This window comes from Hydractinia symbiolongicarpus, chromosome 9 (assembly GCF_029227915.1).
Source record: "Hydractinia symbiolongicarpus strain clone_291-10 chromosome 9, HSymV2.1, whole genome shotgun sequence".
Classification (NCBI taxonomy): Eukaryota; Metazoa; Cnidaria; class Hydrozoa; order Anthoathecata; family Hydractiniidae; genus Hydractinia; species Hydractinia symbiolongicarpus.
This window is the reverse complement of record NC_079883.1, coordinates 27,678,586-27,700,148: the sequence shown is the minus strand read 5'-3', so window position 1 is coordinate 27,700,148 and position 21,563 is coordinate 27,678,586. Positions and strand designations below refer to the sequence as shown.

The following is a 21,563-nucleotide window of genomic DNA, read 5'->3' as shown; positions in this document are numbered from 1 at the left end:
AGTTCAAAATAATAAGACATTGTAAAAACCTTGCACAAGACAACAACGGGTTGGTAAATGATTGGCCAGGCGAGAAGTAAAAACACCGGTAAACGACCTACGGTTGCGCGACTTAAATTTTTCCCATGGTTAATTCTTGACTTGAGAAATTGCAGACTACAGTAGACGTCCGTTAAATTCGAATGCCGCTTAATTCGAAGTTTCCGTTATTTCGAACAAATTTCCAAGTCCCTTGAGTTTGGTTTAATAAAGTCTTGCTTAATTCGAACTTCGCTAGTTCAAACATTTCGCTAATTCGAACAATTTTTTAGTCCCAAGGCTGTGTATTATGCTCGTTAATTTGAAATTTTGTGTATCGACAAACAAAATTTTATGGAAAAAATAAAAAAAAAAAGTTATCATTTTTATTCATAGTGGCAAAATTTCTTTCAATTTATCAATTAAATAGGCATTTCCAATAAAATGAAGTTTACATTGAATTTGGAGGCCTTGCCCATCGCCAAGCAAACAACGTTAAAAGATTTTTATAAAAAGTTGTAGTAAAGTTGTAATAAAGTTATATTAGCATAAAACCTTTAAACGTTTATTAAAATTCTTGTTTTTCTGAACTTCTGATAATCCGAACATTCGTTAATTCGAACAAATAATTTAGTCCTTTGTGTGTTCGAATTAACGGACGTCTACTGTATATTACTTTCCTCTTTTGTTAAATTCTCACTTTTTAAAATTTTCTTTACTCTGCCGTTTTTTCTAGTCGTTGATTTTTACCATATTCTTCTTCCACCCACTGTATGCCTTTCGATTTTTTCTGCATTGAGCTTTTGAGTACAATTTCTTCAACAACCCCACCCCCCTCTATGGTGGCCGAGGAGTGTCAACGCATAAAATGAATTAGAGAAGGAAAAATGTAAAGTGAAATATATTCTATAACGCAACTGATGACATTTGTCAGGCAATATCGTGGCTGATTAGTGTCACAATTTTTTTCGGTACCGTCAAATTTGATTTCAAAGTAAAAACAAAATTTGAAATGATTTTTTTCGCTACCGTCAAATTTTTCACAATAGCAATTTTTTTTCATGACCATTTCCAGCTGTCCTCGTGGTTTCGGTTTTTCACACCAGCTGACCTCGTGGTATAAATAAGAATAAATAAACACTGGGTAGGGGGGGGGGGGGGGAGTAGTAATTTTTTATTGTGTTGTTTTTACTGAAAATAGTAAGCATATTCTATATGTTGACCCCCTTTTTTCTTCCTTCATGAAATAAAATAACGTCAAGTTAGCTAGCTAACTGTACACTCTGCCTCTACTATGGATATTTTTATATGTGAGTATAATAATAAACGATAAGAAGTGACGATGTCCTGGAAAAACGATATATGCTTGAAGGATTATCTGGAAAAATATGTGAGACAAAACTATAAAAGAGCACCTCCGTCGGTAGTACACTTTTAAATACCCAATCTTGAATATTTGATATCCGTGGGTCTGCTTTCTTTCTTGTGAGGAAGCAATAAAGACTGGGTTCTGTCGGTAAAACAGTGTTTTGGTGAAGGTACTCAGATCTAACCACCTCTTCCAACCCAGTTGTAGCGTCATCTAATTGCATCTCATACTTACCTGAGAGAAGTTGTTTTGTTGCTTGTACCTAAGCTTTCCGATTATATCCAAAATCTCCATACATCAGCAACAACGAAGCATACACATCTTTAATAACATCTTTAATATGGAAGTTTCAAACTTACCTAACTCTAAATGATCAACAATTGGGTCCACTGATACATATTGTAGAGTACGGTTTAACCTTGGTATATACCGAAGCCAAAGTTGATAAGACATAAACCAAAGCCCACCATCAAAGAGGCTATACAAAAGATTAGCATGTGTCAATATAAGGCTAACGTGGAAGACATGATAAGGAAGCTCGAGTCTATGATGGACCAACACGAAGCACAAGTAACAGAGCCTGCATAGATGCTGAAGCTTTTATTACCGAGCTGTCCAAAATCGGTGGAAGACAACCTCGCGATGCTAGCACAGGGCTAGCTAAGCGCACACTTATTTTGTAAGTAAGTTCTCAGACTTTACTTAAATGGTGTAGTACTCTTACGTTATGCAGGTGGCGATTCATTTGGCAGAGTCGAACATTGCCACCTCCTACAAGCTACTTGACGGTCCAAGGCCTGGCGCAAAGAACACGCCTTGTCAGCACACTCTACAAGAATGCAGACCACCAGTTTTATGCGCCTCTTGACAAGCCTCATAGACCAAGCTGGCGTTGTGGCAATGTGTTGTCGTCCATGATGAGGACAGTTTCTTGGTGATTACATCATGCACAAACCCTAGAGAGGAATTATAGCTTATGTACGGTTCGTAAATCACCCCTCCTTTACCGTCGATCAGTTATCTCCACGAGCAACCCAAACAAATAAATTCTCTTATCACGGTTTATTGTTTAGCGCTAGCGTAGCACTTTATAGCTTCATGGATGCTCGAGCCTTATGTAAAGTCAATAATGTTTCGACTTCCTTAGTTGGGTCTTGATCTTCTCCCAGTCATTGATTATGTTCGTCTCTTCATCGAAAAGCTTTATGTCCTGCTTCTCCTGAGGGTACCAGAGGAGGAGCTGCTTTTTCTGTCTTCGCAGGTTCTTGGGAAGAGTGGTATAATACTACGTCAATAGCAATAGTCCACCGGAAAAACGTAGTCGTCCTTTTTAGTGCTCCGGCGTAGGGTGAGGCAGAAAATTACAATATCGTCAAAGTGTTGTCTGAATTCGTTCCTCAGCAAATCTAGTAGGCTCTCTGCTTACTCCCAACTTGTCTGTCCGGTAAAGATCGCCGTATGAGGCTGTTTTACAAAATCTAGCTGTAGAATTTCTCTTTACTGGAGGACGCTTCGCACAGTAAGCTATGTGGATCGCGGGAACCAGGGTTTAGTATTCGATACTGTGAAATCTGCCGTCTAAAATGTTGAGTAAAGCGTCGGACAACAGGTAAACACAACAGCTAGTATTCCGTATCGTCTGCCTTCTTGGTGATTTGCAGTGACCCGGTCGTTGAATTTTTGAAGTTTCCTTCAAATATTGTTAAGGGTGCTTTCACACTCAGAATGTTCACCTTTGATTCATTGCTGCCAAAGAACCGTCGTATCTGCTTATAGTGATCTTTAGAAAACAACACGTGCGTGTATAGCTCGATGTGCTCACCTTCAACAGTATAGCAATTTTCTAAATATGAGGGTTATAGTAGCAATTGCTTGAACTTGAGTTGGCTTGTGCTTTGCAGGGTCAATTAACAGAAGTAGAACGCCCTTGAGACTCTTGTAGGGGGTGCCAATCCTCAGGTTATAAGATGTATCTTCCATCTTCATAGTGACGACTTTGCTTCTGAGTACCCTCTCGAAAAAAAGGGCCAACCTAATATCCTTGATACCATTGCATTCGCAAGACCATCATAGTTCACCTTATATCCAATGCTATGTTAGTGATCTTATAGGTAGCGTCAGCGGGTTTAGCAGTACCAGTATGTGGCTATGATGTTGTAATCGACCATTCCATTCACCTCGTTATCATTGAGTGTTATCTACAGAGTCTTTACAAACGCCTTACCAATGTTTTTCACAATGGTACGCTTGGTGTTAGTGTCTGTCAGCTTAATGTTTAAAAAGGAGCGTGAGACTGGCAGAAGGTATGACGTCTACGTGCGTACAAGTCTTCATCTGGTTAATGGTAAAGGGGACGGGACTCACCCTGACCTGTTGTCTCCTATTTTTATTACCATTATAGTCTTTATCTCCTAATAAGGAGATCATGGTTCGTGATTATGGTTTTTTCGAATATATTATTGCTCACGTTTATTATAGGGGGTGAAAACGATACAAAAAATGCCAATTAATGCAGCTTATGAGCCTGGTGACTTCACATCAGAAGAGAGAACACCACATATAGAGCAGCCAGATGAGGAGTTCAGTAGGCCTGATACCAGCTCTAATAGAACTCCAGAAAAACAGCGTACTCGGGAGTATGTAGTAAGGAACCACCCCTCGGAAGACACTAAGGAGGTTAAAGATCGACTACCTACATATCGAGGAAAGGCTGGAGCTCCTAAATGCAAAGCACTATGACGACTTTTAGCTGCGAGGGAACCAGTTTCTCTATGAGGGTGTAGACATTGCCTAAAGGACTAGTGAACTGCGATCAATTAGTACCACAAAGATACCCACAGATCATAAGATTCACAGACTACTCTACTCCGAGTAAGGTTAAAGCTATAGTACAGAGACAAACTCAAGGATTTCAGGACAGTGCTGATTGATAAAAATTATTCCGCTTCTAAAGAAAGTGATGACACGGAGAACCTTCCCTCAGAGACTTCCTTCAACAAAGCCTTTACAGAGCGAGAACAAGAGGGCTCAAACATCCAACTACCAAACCCTGCGCGGTAACTTTATACACATAAAGGGCAATATGATCTTGTACAATAGTAAGATTGGGAGGTTGAAGAGAAGGTAAGGACACTAGAGGCAGAAAAGAGTCAGCCTTCCGAGCAGCAAGAAATTTAGAACGAAACATCGCCAAGGCCGATGAACGCAAAGCAGCACTGATGGCACATGGATTGTTATTAAACCGAACACACAGCCAACTCACAGCCGTTAAAGAGACGCTAATCAAGGTGGTGGAAGGTGATAAAACCCTTACTGAAAGGCTTAAGATTCGATTACAGGAGCAGGGGTTAGCCATTGCGTCAATTGTTACAGCCTTTTGGATGTTGATCTCAACCATCTGGCAGTGACTGAGAGAGGTTTTACAAAAGGTGAAGGAGGAGGAAAAGTCAGCGGTGAAAAGGCTTTGTTCGCAAACAGTTGGGTGCCAGATCTTGCATTTGTCTGATTCTGAAGGATCAAGTAGGTGTAAAATCTACCACTATGCAACAACCTTTTAATGCCCATGCGAGTAAGTCCCTGACTTGTTTCTAAAATCCATTCCGACCAAGAACCATCGTAAAGTTAGCTAGGCTGTGCGCCCGGATGTTCTGCTCGACGGGACTGCGAACTAGTAAAGACAGCCTAGATGTTGTGGTTCCGCTCATTGAAGGGATTGATAAGGCGTAAAAATCGTTCCGAGCTAGGTAGTAATGGATTGAGTTGTGATAAAGGACGACGGATCTGGAAGTAGATGTGAAAAGTATACACAGCCCGAAGTATGTCGCTGGTCACTATCACAGTCGCAGACTGCGCTACCAGGTGTTACATGGAGATTCCGCATACCGTTGTCGCACAGTGCAGCTCAAAGTTCAGTTGTGTAGACCAGAGGCTAAGCGGGTGGATGTACTGACTAGCGATGCACTACCTCTATGAAAACCGTAGTACATATTCCTGAAATTAATCTGGAATACATACGTTTCTGATCCGCTGAATGATTAGATCAGTAGCCTTGTATCTTTTTAGATAGCTACCATGATTTGGTGCATACTTCACATACTCCACCCTTACACGAGTAAATGTTCATGTTTCTTCACCAAATGAAAAGTAGTAATGAGTAAACAACTACGGATAGATGATATATCTTAACCTACTGTTTTCGTTGACTATCTTGGGCAGTGCCGAAATTTGCCAAAATTTGCCAAATTAGCCAAATTTAATAATCGCCAAAATTTATCCACTTGGTATATCAAACAGTACCAAAGAGTGCATCGGAGGAAGATAGTCAGGTATACAGACTAGTTTAAAGAGTTCAAACGGACCCCCGTAAGGAGAATAAGGAACGTGATGGGCTCGCAAAAAAGTTAAGAAAGACAGCTGTCAAGTAGAGCAATCATTGGTTACTTGTCGTAACCATCATTGCCGGTGGGTGCGGAATTGTCGCAACAGGTCTAGGAACACAACTTGGTGTGCTCTGCTAAATGTTGCACTAGCAAAAAGTCTTGATCAAGCAGAGTTGAAGAAAGCCTCTAGAAGACTAAGGCTATGGGCAGATAAACATTTAAGTATCAGATTACTCGCAAAAATAAACTTCATAGTGGACCTCATTTCTAAGGCTATAAAGAATAGTGTTATGTGACTACAAATTTGATCTGAGGAACAGATTAGACAGAGAGTCAAGCAAATCGTAAACCATCTCAATAATAAAGAATGTGAAAAACGAATGCCGAAAGGAAGACAGGAAGGTAAGAAAAAGTGCTGGATAATGTGCAAATACTATTTAGAGAACTTTCTCGAGTACATGCCTTAATGGTGAAAAAAAACGTAAATTTTGTGGAGTTATGGGCACAGCCCCACAAAACCAGGAAAATCGACTGGAAGGTCTTCGTCATTCACTACACGCTTCGATATTTTACTAAGCTTCTTTATAAATCTCATGTAGGGTTTCACGTAGCACTAAGTTGTCGATGTTCACATTGTCAGTATTGTGTTCAATGACATCACTGTAGTTACTTATTGTTACGGTTTCATTTCAGAATTTAATAGACATCTTTTTTTATAATTTCTAAAGCTCAACTAACATCAACGAACTGGATATTACACTTTTTTCTTTCATTGTTCACTATGGATCAGCAAGCCCATGGAATGTTTACTCAGTCCCTTCGTAATCTTCAATATATCAGTTGCGTGCGTGTTAGCAGGTCCGAAATAGCAATTTATCGAACACACGCGGATCAATCGATAGAATCTAGGAGGCGTTCACAGTAGTTGCAAAAATGGAACATCACGTTATTCTATCACCACAGCTTTTCGAGATACTTTAATCGATGACCTTATCGGGATGCCATGTAATTGGTGCTAGCTGGACTTTTATTTGAGCTTTCTGCGTCTTACGAACCCCATACTCATTAACCCAGTGTTTAGACCACCGATAATTACGCTCATTCAACTTTGAAAGTATCTAAGGTCAACCAGGGCATTCTGCCTTATTAATAAAGTTGACAGCGGATACTCCGTACTAACGGCTCAGGGGCCACAAGACCCTGGGAACGTGGTCGGGGTTATACTGAAACATGTCCGAATCCTTGCTAAAGCAAAATCACACAGGTTCTTGGTCTTAAATTTATAAGGAAAATACTGAAGGAGGCAGGAATCCTGCTCAATAACCTCGTTGCACATCTCTTAAGTTCCCAGATAGTCGGGGACATCACCGACCAATCAATGGTTGATCCCTGCAGCCCGAAGGCACATAGCTTGGGTTTTAAATCAGTCTAGCACATACTCGGGCATCATAGGGTTTCATTTAACAGTGAAGATACACATTAACTGGGTCTTCAGATGGTCAGGGAGATACTCGAGCAACATAGGGTCTTCCATAACAGCAAACCCGCACATATCCTGAGCTATCAAATGGTCAGGTACATCCATGATTCTTAGAGGACATTGTTTGCATTTTCTAGGTGTTCTTGCTGGAGATTTTCACATGTCAGATAGCTTTAGTCAATTAAAATTAAAACTTTTTAACACTTCATGTGTTTGTTGTACTTAAGTTTTTGTAGACATGTCGTTGACGTAAACTCTATTTATACTTCATGTGGTTGACGTAAACTCTGTTTACACTTCATGTGTTTATCGCACTTAACTTTGTTCACACTTTATGTACACATTGTGTTTGTCGCACTTAACTCTGTTTACACTGCATGTGTATGTCGTATCTGTGTTTACACTTTATGCGTTTATCACACTTACCTTTGTTTACACTTTTGTATTTGTCGCACCTACTTCTGTTTGCACTCGTGTGTAAGTCGCACTCAACTCTGTTTACACTCATGTGTATGTCGCATTTAACTCATTTTACACTGCATGTGTTTGACGTACTTGGGGTAACTCATAAATTGAAAACTGAAAGCTAAATGGTAATTCAACGTAAGAGGGGAATTTAAATCATTTTGACAACTTTGATTCTTTTTAGAGAATTGAAAAATACGAGGTGGAAATATCGGAGCGTGCATTAACAAAAATTAGACTTTAGGGCAACCGTGCAAAGTACAGTTGTTTATTTCAAATAAAGCAAACAGTGTATTGTCCAAACAGCTCCTACAGTGACGATATAACAACAGTTAAGTTATTATCACATGAAGAGTTTTGATCCGCCTAGCCCCTAGTATTTTGTCTAACCCAAATTTTACTTTAAATGAATGGATAATGAACATAGGTCAACAAAATTTTTTGAAAAAGAACAAAAGACCTTGACGAAAACTTCTCAGGGCGACAAATATTTTTATCTGATTAGGTATGTGGACTGTTCAAATTAAGCATGGTACTGTCTATAAATATCAATTCGCACTCCATATAACAAGGCGCCACTTCGTTTGAAGATTTTCAAGTGCCTCGGAGCGTTAATTAGAGCCGACGGGATTGTTGTAATTAGTAGAGTAGAAAGGTAAATAATAAATAAATATAAAGTTGGCGATGTTATAACATATTTAAAAAAGCTTTGCTGTGATATATACAAAATAATAACAATAAGAAGAAATATTTAACAAAAACAACTGAATTTCAATTTTAAGTTAAAAACTAGTCAGTTTCTTCAGTAGCAACTTGTAATACGTTTTCTTTCCAGATTTGCAAAAATACACAAATAATCAAAGCTACAACATTCAAACCACAACATTAACACATAAAACATCCTACACGAACTATCAAATCTTGCATTACAAAATTTAAAAAGCTTTTCTCTTACACTAATGAAATTTAAAAATGCCAATCTCAACATGCTACTAATTGCGAGGAAAAATCAGAATGCAACGGGTTAATTTGGAATGCAAAGGGGTAATTTGGAATGCAAAGTGGTAAATCGGAATGGAAAGGAGGGAAATCGGAATGCAATACATCGAATTTCAGTGGAATTATGAAATATTGCCAACTATATTTTTTACACAGGAGAAGGGTAGATGATTGGAACTTCATAGATGTATAGACATAAATATATTCTCAAAAAGGGGAACTTTTGACGTCAATAAATCTTCAAAATGTCATACATTTTATCTTGATACTTTTTTGTTATAAAAATATATATACAATATAAATAAATGTGTTTAGAGCAAGCACGAGTGAAAGTTTAAAAAACACGAAAGAAAAAAAACAAGCACCGGTTCTTGTCAAGGTGAAGCGAGTCACTACGTTCTGCCTTGCCCATCCAAATTCTTGTCACAGAAGGAAGTAATGGGGACAGTTATTTGAATGTCACTTTTGGATTTTGACCAAATGTTTTCCTTGCTTGTTTTAACCAACTTTACTTGTCGTTTCACTGTTGGAAGAGGTGAAGAAAGATCAGTTTTCGCTTTGTTTTGCTTCGGCAGTCTACCAAGCGTCCTGATTTTACCATCGTTGTCACTATCCGATGATGTTATAACAACGACCAAACCTTCCTCTCTACTTTCATCAGAGCAACTACTTTGTTTTACTTTCCGTTGTCTGGGAAGTTCTGGGTTTAAAACTGATATCGTGGAAACAATTTGAGTACCGTCCATAGGTTCGTCCTTCAATGGTGTTTTGTTCGCAAGCTCGTGTTTTAACATGAGCTTGTTTTCTGGCTCTTTTTCACGGGAGGAGGTACGATTAGAATCTGATGATGAGTTCTTTTTATGATTATGTCTACGCGCATAATCTTTTTTGTTTCCATTACCTTTATCTCTTGATGTTCTGGGAGGAGATGCGCTAAAATACCTCCTTCTACGCTTTTCATGAGGAAACGATTCGCGCGAGTCGTTTTTAGCAGCATCAATACCACGTCTTTTCGTCATAGGTCTTTTACGTCTTGATGTATTAGAAAAACCTCGTTGAACATCATGTCGATCTTGATAAATGGATGGATCAGCCAAGCGGTTTTCATTGGAGTATCCATCCTGATCCGTGCGCTGGCCGTAGGTACCTTGATTTTTCACGTCCCTTTTTGAAATGTTAGACGTTAGGAAACCGACACCTATCGGACCAGTTCGTTTACTAGTTCTATTAAAACGTCGATTACGATGATCGCGACCTCTAAAATTTCCTTCCATTTGGTCAATTATGGTAGTCACTCCTTGTGGTAGTCCTTTCTTGTTCACGACGCCTTTTGGTACACTCGGTAAATTTTTAAAGTGTTTGTAATTATCGTTACATCGAGGAGAATATTCAGTTCTCGTTCTTTCCGTTGTCTCGTCGGTGGCGATATGAGGCTCGGCATTAAAGTAAAGATTACCGCTGTTATCCATATCTTCAAAAGAGAAAGCAGGTCTAATTGGCTCGTAACTGTCCCAATACGAATGTTGCTGCTGAATGGAGACTTTCTCGGGGCGATAAAATGGTTGGTCACAGTATATATCTTTACCATTGGATTTTTTTGCTTCGTCAATCATATTTGCGCATGGTTGCACTAAACTTTCACAGCTTGGGTTAGGTATTGTATTCTGTACGGGTTGAGTTGCTTGAAATGATTTCACTTGCTCAAATCCTATACTTCGTGCTTTAATAACTGCTTGGCTGGATTGAGCGGTTGTATTAAGAATTTGCAGCTTCAGTAAACTTAGTACAGAATTTAAATCTGCTTCGGAATTCATGCCACTCACTTTCTGCCCGTCTACCAAACCCTGCAATAAACCTTGCGTGTAAATCGCATCAATGACTTCTTGTGACTCACCTAAACCAACCTGTTTTCGTATAGTGTGGATTAGCGAGTCAAATAGTGCCCGTTCGTTTGAGAAACAATTCGGAGAGCTTGGACCCGAAACATTATCCTTCGTTGGGATGTTTACTGCAATTGGTGTATTTAAGACTGGACTTAGTTCCATTGGTTCCTCAGGGTTTCTGACTATATAATTTTTGCGTAAGCGTGGGTCTTGTGTTTTAGGATCTACGTTCAGAGGAGGTCTTTGATCTGGAAATGGCTTCTCAATAGGATCTTCTGGTTCTGGAGGCAATGCCTCCTCAGCTGCAGAGAGTGGTAAAGGAGGCGATGTTGTTTCTGCACTTTGTCCTTTAACAACTATACTTGATTTCGTTTGCGCAATAGCTGAAGTAGACTTACTCAAGTACGCTATGCGAGGATCATTGGATGGTATAAGCACGTTTTTATATGAATTTTGCTGGATAATCAACTTTTCTAATCTCCACGGTTTTGTAATAGTTATACAGCTTTGGTTCTGACTTTGGCTTTGAGCATTTAAAAGTTTTTTTTTTCTTTCACGTTCAACCACTCGTTTACACTCATGTTCACAGTACGTGCCATCGTGATGACGATGAGGAAATTTAAAATACGCCGACGATGGCACGTCGCGTCGGTTTTTTAACTGTGCGGATTTTGTTCCGTCTTCATAAGGATGTGTTTCGGGAAATCGAATATGATCACTTGAATCACTCGATATTGAAGACGGAGAGCAAACAGTTGGCGTGTCTATACTTTCTGATCTCCTGCATCGTTCAACGCATTTAAATCCGTCATGATGGCGATGCGGTAACTTCACCGTAAAAATCTTTTTTTGGCTACCGTCACCACGAGGGCAACCAGATTCATTGGAGATTGCCGAGCATGGAGATAGAACAGTGAGAGGAGTTTTAGGCGCGTCTTCCGCCTTTACTGTTTTAGACATAAGTTGCGTCGTGGCAGTATCTGGAACCGTTTTATGTGCTGGGGATGCCGTCAAATTATCGTTGTGCTTCAACTTCACCAAATGTTGCAACCCGGAAATGACAGATCTTAACTTTTCTTCGTACAGGGGATGTTTGGCAGCAGCCAGTTCCCTTTGCAGCAATTTAATGCTAAGTGGTACCTGTATCTTCTCCAGCTGTTGCTGCTTCGTTTGATCGTTGCCATTTTCCTTAGCTGCAACTTTAGTGCCTCTTTCGTCTGAATTGCTTCTTTTTCTTTTCTTTGGTTTATTTGGTTGACTTATTTTATCTTCATGCGCTTTGTTACACTTCTCTTTCTTCACTGCGCTTTCTGTAGTGGCAATTTGAATTTGTGATTCACCCCTTTGTATTTCTGAATCTTCTTGCTTTTTAGTTTTTTTTGTAATCATTTCTTCTTTATTACAACTTTGTTCCATTTTACTAATATTTCGTTTATTTTCTTCCAACATAACTTTGCTACGATCCATAGCTGTATTACACTTTTGTTTTTTATTTTTACTGCAGTTTCTATTCACTTCTATTTCAGACTGACTTGATGTTTTCTTAACAGATTCTGTTACAGTTTGTGAAGTTAAAACTTTCTCAGAAACTGCTGATGCAGATTGCTTCTTCTTCTGATCGCTAGTACTTGATTCAAGTACAGCAAAATCAGTAAGTAATGCAGCACCTACCTTGTTAATGCTTTTCTCTTCCTTCATTTTGCTTTCTGTTATTGAATTAATGGAAAGCGGTGGCAAAATTTTACAATTTACACCACTGGTTTTTACTGCGTTTTGAGTTATGTCGCTGCCCCGTTTATTGTCATTATCACTTGTTTCTCTGTCGAAATGTTTCTGTTTTTCGGAGAATATACAATTTACAGCTTCCTCTTCTCTTTCGATGTTAAATAAAAGCTTTCTACTTCTCGCATCATCAACTAAAGCTTTCCAATCTTCGTCTACCTAAATCACAAAAAAAATTTATCAAACTCATGTCGGAAAACTGCCAATCGCGAAATTTTGATTAACAACCCATGTTCCAAGCACTTCTGTTCTCGAACACAAGATTTTTGAAAGAAAAGAAGATTTCTCACAAGTACACTTTCAATGTTTCTTTGGGTTTTAAAGTATTAAAATTTGACGTATTAACATTTTGTCGTATCTTAAACTTCTTGAAAATATTTTACGGGTATTTAATTTTAAGAAATCAGCAAGAAATTTAGTACTATAAAAATCAATACCTCTAACGAGTCACAGTGAGCTAATACTATCAAACTGTGTTTAGCTCTCGTTAATGCAACATTCATACGTTGTGGATGTTTTAGAAATCCAATCGTGTTACGTTCATTTGGTCCTCGAACACAAGATAGAATAACAACATCTCTTTCTTGGCCTTGATAACCATCAATCGTGTTCACTGTAACATTGTCAAGATTGTGTTTCTTAAATTCGTTTTTCAAGAAAATAACTTGCTGCCGATAAGGTGTAATGACTGCAACAGCGTGCGACTTTGTAAAGTTTGCTTTCAGTATAGATTGACAAATTGCAATAATGTAGTCTCTCTCACAAGGATTGTGGATCGCTCTAAAACGGATAACCGTTAGATGTAGTTGTGTGATTATTTACAAAGTTAAATGTAAAATAGTGAACAACCTACCCAGAGGCACTTTTCTTTTCACGACTATTCGCCAGATTTAACATGACGAATTGTTTTAATGGCGACAAAACTTTTTCGTTAGTCAGTTCTTTGGCTGGTTGAAGCATATTATGATAAAACCTTCTTGATGGAAAGGAACAAATCTCCGGTGCCATTCTATATTGTACATTCAACATTATAGCTGGCTTGTCATCTGAAATAAAGAAAATACATGATGAAACATTTTTTTAGTTCATCCTAATTTCACTTTTAACCAAAACAAAAATAAATTTACAGCTGTCAAGAATATTAACCCAACATCACTCACTTTCGTGCATTTTGTCACACTTCACCAGAGCATTAAACAATCGTTCAAACAGTGACTGTCCAAAGTTATATCTTGAGGCCCTCTGTGAAAGCACCGTAGCAGGAAGTTGAGCTGGATCGCCAACTAAAACTAATTTAGAGGGACCATACTGCAAAGGTATTAAAGCATCAGGTTCTGAGCATTGGCCAGCTTCATCTATTATCACACATCTGAAAGGAATTTGCCTAAACGAGAATTAAGTAACAAACATGTAAAATTGTTTAAATTATGTAGTTGTTTTAAAGGTGTCAATTGAAACCTAGAAGTTTAATATACGTGGGTTCGAATCCTATTTAATTGACAGTTTAAACGTAGCACACATCAATAGATTAAGAAAATTTCAACGGTTTATCAACAACCTAAAGTGCAGCCGTGCTCCGTAAAACAGATTTAAACTCACGACGTGTTCTTAAACGCTCTATTCATTGCTTTGCAGCCTGCACCACTCAACGTGCAACAAATAACATCGGCTTGAAGCAGAAGGTTCATTTCACACTTTCTTTCTTCTTCGGGTAAGTCCAGTCTACAAGAAGCTTTTTCCAGTGCTCTGCTTAGACGATCGTACTTTTGTTGCAATTTAGTTCTTTCTTCCATCTTGTTGATGTACTGAAAGTAAGTGACATACTTAAAATGTTCAGATAATAAATAAAGGAGCGGAGACCAAACGAATGCATTTGAGACAAGAGGGAAAATGACCAAAAATTACATTCACTTGTTTATTTCTTTTGCTTGTTCTTATGTTTGATCTATGTACCTCTACATAGTACTAATTGTAGGTGTAAGTACTTCATATTATTCTTGTTCCAATCCGATCCGATTAGTTCTCAAGTGGAATCAATTTTAGTAGCACAATCTTCTGTCACGGTAATTTCGTAAATGTCATATCGAAAATTTTGCTTTGAAACCATAGCCGCTAAGCAGGATTCCTTAAATTTTTTAGAACTTTTTAACCCGCGAAATATGTACTTATTCTTTCTTTGAGAAACTCTTTGCCCAGAAAATTCATCCTTGCCAATACCTGGACGCAATTTACCTAAAAGTTTTACAGTTTGAACTTACAAACCTCATGTTTGGTAGTAGCATCAATCGACATTTTGAGCTTGACACAAATATCATCCACTTTTTCCAACATTGCAGAAACTTGTCCCATTTCTTTTCGTAACGTTGCTTTATTATGCGACGATTTTATCTTATCCATTTTTCTTTGAACTAAATATTCCAAAGATGCGGGATAGATGTCAGAATCAATTTGGTTTCGACGTCCAATTCGAAGTAAGTTAAAATCGCCACAATTTCCATTTTCTAAATATACGGTTTACAGGCAATTAATACGCTTTCCCTCTATTTGCAACTTACCGATTTTTGAACTTTTTTTTAACTTCGTATAGTCGCAAAAATTACTATGCGCAAAAATCCTATATATAAATAATAAAAGAAACAGATCTAAAGTGACATTACTATTTTTAGTTTTATTTGAATCATCTCTCCATGGGGGACTGCTATATAATCTTTTCGCAATTTCATCAACAGCAGCATTGGACGGCGCACAAACCAATATCCTATTTCGAGTATTATTCCTTATGGGTTGGGTCTTTTCAGAAGCCTTCCAAAATTCCTGCAGTAATATATAAATTAGAAAATAGCTGTAAGCAACTTAAGCTATGCCTTCAACTTGTTGCATGCGATTGAATGGTCAACTGAAAGCGTGTAAAAGCTAGGTATGTTACCTGTAAGAGCTAGGAATGTTACCTGTAAAAGATGCGTAATTAGCGCTTTCACCGTGTAAGATTTTCCAGTACCAGGCGGGCCTTGCAGCATGACAATTCTTGGTATGGGGAACTCTGTTTCTAAAACAGCCCTGCACACTGTGGAAACAGCTTGAAGTTGGCTTTGATTAAGTTTATTTAACCTTGAAGTTTTTTCAATTTTAGTTTCATTTAACTTGAAAGTCTTCTCTCTGAACGGTTTTAAGATATCTTTAGCGAGCAGCGAACGTTGAAAACCTATGATTGCGTTCCACTGTCTGAACACAGTGACAAGCGATGTTATTTTTGTGACGCTTACATATTGATTTTTCTGCAAGTTCGGAATAGCAGATAATTTAAGTGACAATGTATATAAACCGTATCTCTTTGAAGCGTTGTTAACCCAAATTTTTTCAATTCTATCAACAATGGCAAATGCCTGCTGTTTGTCATCGCTTTTATCGAACTCAACAAACAACAAATCATCCTCTGAAGGACAGCCATCATATTTTAATTTCCCAGGATTTTCCTCATAATAACAACAACGAATATGACAAATCTTTCCCAACGATTTCCGCTCATCAATACCGTCGATCACATAGGGCACAGTCTTGTGCGTCAAATCTTCCCAATCTCTTTTTAATTGTGACCACGTTTCAAGTAACATAAGTGGCCAAAATACTTTAACATAGCTGTCATATGTTTCGAAGCTTAATGGTACTGCATCTAATGTAGCTTTTATATCAAATTCGTTGTTATTCTTGATCAACCAATCCGCCTTCCAGCCTAAGATACTCTGATGGAACGAAGCGAGATTGTATTGCATTCGAACTCTCATATCTGGCAAAGACACCACGTTAGCTCGAACTGCTTGATTTGTTAAATCTTTTTCAATTAGTTCTCTTCTGAGCTTTGTGGAACGCTGTGGAAAACTGCTCTTTCTTTGCTTTTTAGGTGGTTCTACATTTTCATTCATTTTGAATACTCCAATGTCCTCTTCTTTATTTATGTTCTTACTTTCTTTTTCTTCAACAGCTTTTTGTAACAAATGTTTTGTTTTATGGTGATGCAACAAATTTTTGTCTAATTTCAGTTTAAACTTTTTGACAGTTTTTACATTCACTTTCATATTTTCTGTTGTCGTTTTAGTTGACTCTATTTCTGCTTTTTTCTTGTCTTTTTCCATTTCCTTCAAACTAGTTGACACTGAAAAATCAACTCCAATCACTTTTTCTTGAAAACTGGTGTCTTGCTCATCGTCACTAATTCGCAGAGGGCTAAGGGAACCAATGAACTCCTACGAAATAAGTGATTTGGATCTCTTGATAAAATACTGTTAACTAAAAGCTAACTTTCTAAAGCTTCTTTTAAATGGATAGGCAAGTATAAACAAAGCAAAACACTAACTGCTGGTAGCAAATTAATATTAGATTTGTCATCAACCATTTCTTCGCCCTTTTCAGTTTCTTCATCAGAATTAATGTAGAATAATTGCCCTTCAAAATTTCCTAAAACGTAAATTTTAGGGAAAAGGGAAAAATATAGAAAGTTTTTAGCACCATCAAAATATAAGATAAAAAAAAATGAGCAATATTCACCATCATTAACATCATCATCATCATCATCATCGTCAATCACAATGGGAGCAATTGCACTACCTAAACATTAAAGAAAACATACCAAATCACAATATTGCTGCATTATGCTGCATTATTTCAGTTAAAATTTATCTTGATATACCTAAAGCTTCTCTTATTTTGATCTGTTGCATTATGTCGTTTTTGTTATCGATTGGATCCGATTTGACTTCGATGGGTGTCTATGAAGTGAAGTACAGTATAATAAACACTGTTTTTGGCTAAACCAAGATTAACTAAGTTATTCTTTTTGTATTCACCTTCAACATATCAACAATAGCATTTTTTATCAAATTCTTGTCATATCTTCTTTTTGAAACCATATCATTAAAATTAGATGCAAACTTTTCCTGTACATCAGGTGACAAACATGCTTGGTGAGTGCCAATCAGAGACTTTATAAGTAAAACAGCTGAATCGTGCTGAAATAAAGAAATAAAAACAAACTCTTAGAAAAAATATACTACCCTAAAGGAAGTCGAAAATTGGGTGCAGTACATTTCGAACAAGAATATGAAAGTAGAAAAAACTGGAAACATAATGGATTGATGGACTCCAAAAGCTGAGCCAAAATTTTAGGGAAAGTTTCCGCTCAATGAAATTTATCTTACTGGTACTATTTCTGTCCACATGTTTTTATATTTTGCACAATAACAAACTTCTGTTTCAGCATTTAAATCATAATTTAGTACTATTAAAGCATAGCCAAATCAACTGATAACAACCAAACAAAAGTAAAAGACCACCATCTTTATATATAAAATTTGGCCAAACAATTCTCTTTTTTCCCTGCCTTTTATTATACATTTATTTCTTATAATACCAAACCAAAACACTTACAATTTCAATGTTTATATTTTCTCCAACCTTACACACATCCACAAGCATTTCAGAAATTTGTGTTACATAATTTGAAAAAAGCATGTTTTGGTTTATCTCCAATAGAAAAGATGTAATTCCAAATATGCTTTTTGCTGCCAGCCAATAGAACATGGTTCTTTTCTTGCTAGTATCTAAACAGATAAATCTGTAAATTAAATCTCACACTGGCATATAGTTGTATAGGCACTAAAATCCTAATGGCCTAATATGGATTGAATGTTGAATAAAGAAAATACAACATTGCTATTAATGCAAATCCCTTTCATAGAGATAGATGTCCATATTTAGCATGTCTAGCCCCACAAGTCTTGATGGATATTGATAGGGAGTTCTAGATTAATTAATGCTCATTTTGAGCTATCCAGACTCATATAGGTCCTCTCTGCAGAGAACTCCTTGCATATCCAACGCCCCACATGCGTTATCTCCCCCAGATTAACTCTGAGCTATGGTAACTTTCACTTGCCCGTATTAAATCACCGTCAGGGGGAATCACACCCAGTCAGGGGGGATCACAACCGAACTCCTATAAACACTATGCTACAGCGCCATTTATAACTAGGTATTATGGCATCTCACTGCAATTGGCAAACAGGAATGCAGTTTTTGCAAATTACTGAATCCAATATTCTTAGTAATTGCTTCTCTTTCTAACTTTATTTGTAATAGTGGTGATCAAGTGATGGTATCCAGTCTAATTGCTTGTTTTTCTTTGTTACATAGGAAATATTTGCAAGTCATCCTTACATTTAGAAAGATACATTAATTTTCATGCGAGATGAATTTATATTGCTCAGCCAGACAACTTTTTGTGGAATTGGGAGCAATTAACGACTCAGAATTGGGTGAGTAAAAGTGGTTGCCCCCCTCTTATTGGCTATGCAAACTCACCTAGTATTTCTAAATGAAACTCTAGCATACAATCTATTGCGTGATTTTGTCCAAAGTCAACTATTGATCTCAGTAAGGGTAGAAACCACATAAATAATTGATCAAATGTCTCGTATACATTTGTAGTATCGCATAGTTCATCTTTTGATACTGTATCATTAGCATCAACAAAATCCACAATAAACGACTTTGCCTTCAATTCTTTAAAATTTTGGTTTGATGTAATTTGATTATACAGATGCATTGGCGTTTCTGTTTCTGTGTTTGTAATTAACCAAAACCCAGAACCAAGCTTATCCAATAAAATCTGAAGAACTTTTAACACTGACCAGAAATAATCGTTATTTTCTAAAATCAAGTTCACATAATTCATACAACTGTAAATGTTATTACAAACACATAGGACATTTACGATCTGTAAAAGGTTTATTTTTTGAAATAATCCTTGGGACATTAATATCCTGGATCATGTAGCTGGGGTTGAACAAAAATTAAAGGCTTCTGCAATGCTTTTACCTGATATTATCTCCATCATTTTAGTGAAAAACTCTTTGTTTTTACTTAAAAGCATTTTTAAAATTCTGTTTTGTAGAGAATTAAACATGACAGCATACGCAATCCACAAATTTGTTGTTTTTGTATAACCATAAATATGACCAGGTAAAACAGTTGTTTCTGTGATGAAAAAAACATCTTCATTATCAGCAACTGTCAAAATAATCCTAAGTAAAGAACTGAGAACTGGTTTGAATATATGGTAAGTTTCATTTGATATCATTTCCATACTTGTGATCAAATCTTTTGCCCAATTCTGTACCTATGTATAAAAAAGGAAATATGTATATTGACTAGTATAATGAAACTGGAATGCTCGTAAAGGATTCTTGTATGCTACGAATTTATGTCAAGGGTCTGTGGAGCCATAAAGAAGAACGAACGCACTCTATTGTTCCCATTCAACAGCTTGGTACATCTTAGGGACATCTGTACGTCTCTACACTTACATGATTTATGGAATTGACAAGCAGCAAAAACAATCCTGGGTACTTAACCGATGGCTCGATAAAATTGCTTCCCATATTTTTAATTTCCCACTGAAGAACTTCCAGGAACAATGCCATATTATCTTTGTTTAAAAGAAGATACGGATATCGCAGCATTTCTACAACTGGTCTCCACATGTATGAAAGTGAATCATTGGATAACAGCATTTCATCTGTTTCAGTAAAGTTTAATTGGCTTTCTCTAGTTTTCTTTAATTGGTCTTTTAATCTTAAAGTGTCCAGTGCAAGTAAAGACTAAAAATAAAGTTTATATTTATTAAATATATATAAGATATATATATTAATATTGAAAAATGTAGCTAGTTAGCTAACACCTAAAGCAAAAGAATTATGATGTTCAAGCATTTAATACCTGAATTCCTTCCTCACTGGTAACCCATCTTTTTTTTAAACGATGGTATTCATTTACACATTCAGTGCAATGATACAAGTCTGGAAGACATTTTCCGAGAATATCTTCAGCTACGTCTGGTACAGATAACGCTTTAATTAATGTGACTGCAAGTCCTTCGTCTGCACACCATACACAACTCATGATGTTGGTTGACTTTTACTAGAACATTTGCATTAGATCATTTCAGCTTGAAGGTGTTCCTACACATAAACGCAGTTAGCACGCATGCATGGCAGTAAGTGGAAAAGTGAAAGCATGTTTTCACTGTCCTCTATTTTATACTCTTCCCTCCTTCAAATCACGTGGAAAAAATTATATTTAGAAGGGCCGGTCTGGATTTTTGTAGATAAATGATTGCCCCTGTGACCATTCCCTAGCTCGTTTTTTCCATTGAGGATTATTTGATACGGTCTATTTATATGTTATACCTGGCCGTCGCGAAAATCGCAACTACGGCAACCAAAAATCACAACCACGGCAACCAAAAATCACAACCACGGTAAAGGAAAGAATTGCCGACAGTTAAATTTCACGTAATTCTGGAAATTATACGGACTTTATCTTATGTTAAGAAGAAAATACTTTTTTGTATTGCTTTATTTATCCTTGGATGAAAGTTTATTATATGGCTCTTTGCTTTTTACTTATAGTCACGCCCTTCCACACGAGACGACTAAATAATGGTTTTGATTTTTTTTTCAATATCGTCCTCAAGGTCTGTTTTTGGCTTTTAGGATATCTCTGAAAATTCAAAAAATAAAAGAAAGACCGATCAGATGTGGGGATTAGAGTTCATACACAGATCGACGCTAGATAATAATAGATTTAAGGACTTTATACGGATTTTACACTGGGAAATAGATCTGATGTAGAAGCAGCCCAAATATGTCACCTAACATTTAAGAGGAGAAAGGAATTAGTACTAAAAACGTAGTCTATGCCAGCCTCGTTTCTTTGCACAAAATTTATTTTTGATTATTTTATTATTCCACGGTTAAGGATTACTTAAGCCATAGTGGACTTTGAGTTTAATATCACTATTCCAGTTACTTTTCACCGTACTGATCACGACATGACGTCGTTTTAACCGTTATCGTGACGGTAGCGTGTCGTAATTTTAAGGTTAGCTCGAATAATGAAACATGAGATAGGTTATCATTTAATATTGCATAAAACTCCCCTCACAACAGAAGGTAAAACTGCTTCTCAAAAAAATACAATTTCTGTCATTTTCGTTCTCGTGTCATGCTTTTATTCGCAATGTCGCAACTACTTGAAGATATTGTTGTCGCTAACATAGTTACTCCTAAAATATTTAAGAGTATTACTTGTAAACAGTTTCATGGTAGATTATATCTTGACTGATTCAATTTCGC

General features: G+C 37.0%; 1 protein-coding gene across 1 annotated transcript; it reads right to left on the bottom strand.

Moving 5' to 3' along the window:
• Nucleotides 1-8,389: 8,389 nt before the first annotated feature.
• On the bottom strand, nt 8,390-20,527 carry LOC130656324 (uncharacterized). The gene is made up of 17 exons (XM_057459154.1): nt 20,146-20,527; nt 19,734-20,027; nt 19,246-19,546; nt 18,730-19,077; nt 17,797-17,969; nt 17,217-17,378; nt 17,060-17,138; nt 16,918-16,977; nt 16,727-16,827; nt 15,324-16,616; nt 15,033-15,189; nt 14,638-14,876; nt 13,975-14,180; nt 13,536-13,759; nt 13,229-13,421; nt 12,813-13,155; nt 8,390-12,534 (listed from the first exon to the last, which is right to left on the bottom strand). Exons 1-17 carry the CDS (start codon nt 20,326-20,328, stop codon nt 9,103-9,105), a joined length of 7,788 nt encoding a protein of 2,595 aa, XP_057315137.1. The 5' UTR covers nt 20,329-20,527; the 3' UTR covers nt 8,390-9,102.
• Nucleotides 20,528-21,563: the final 1,036 nt, after the last annotated feature.

Bases quoted from the DNA above. Each gene is read 5' to 3' on its own strand.
- LOC130656324 (XM_057459154.1), bottom strand. From the start codon at position 20,328: ATGAGTTGTGTATGGTGTGCAGACGAAGGACTTGCAGTCACATTAATT. The intron at 20,028-20,145 runs GTATTAAATGCT...CTTTATTTTTAG, and splicing joins CCAGTGAGGAAGGAATTCAG to TCTTTACTTGCACTGGACAC. The intron at 19,547-19,733 runs GTAAGTGTAGAG...TTTTATACATAG, and splicing joins TTGTCAATTCCATAAATCAT to GTACAGAATTGGGCAAAAGA.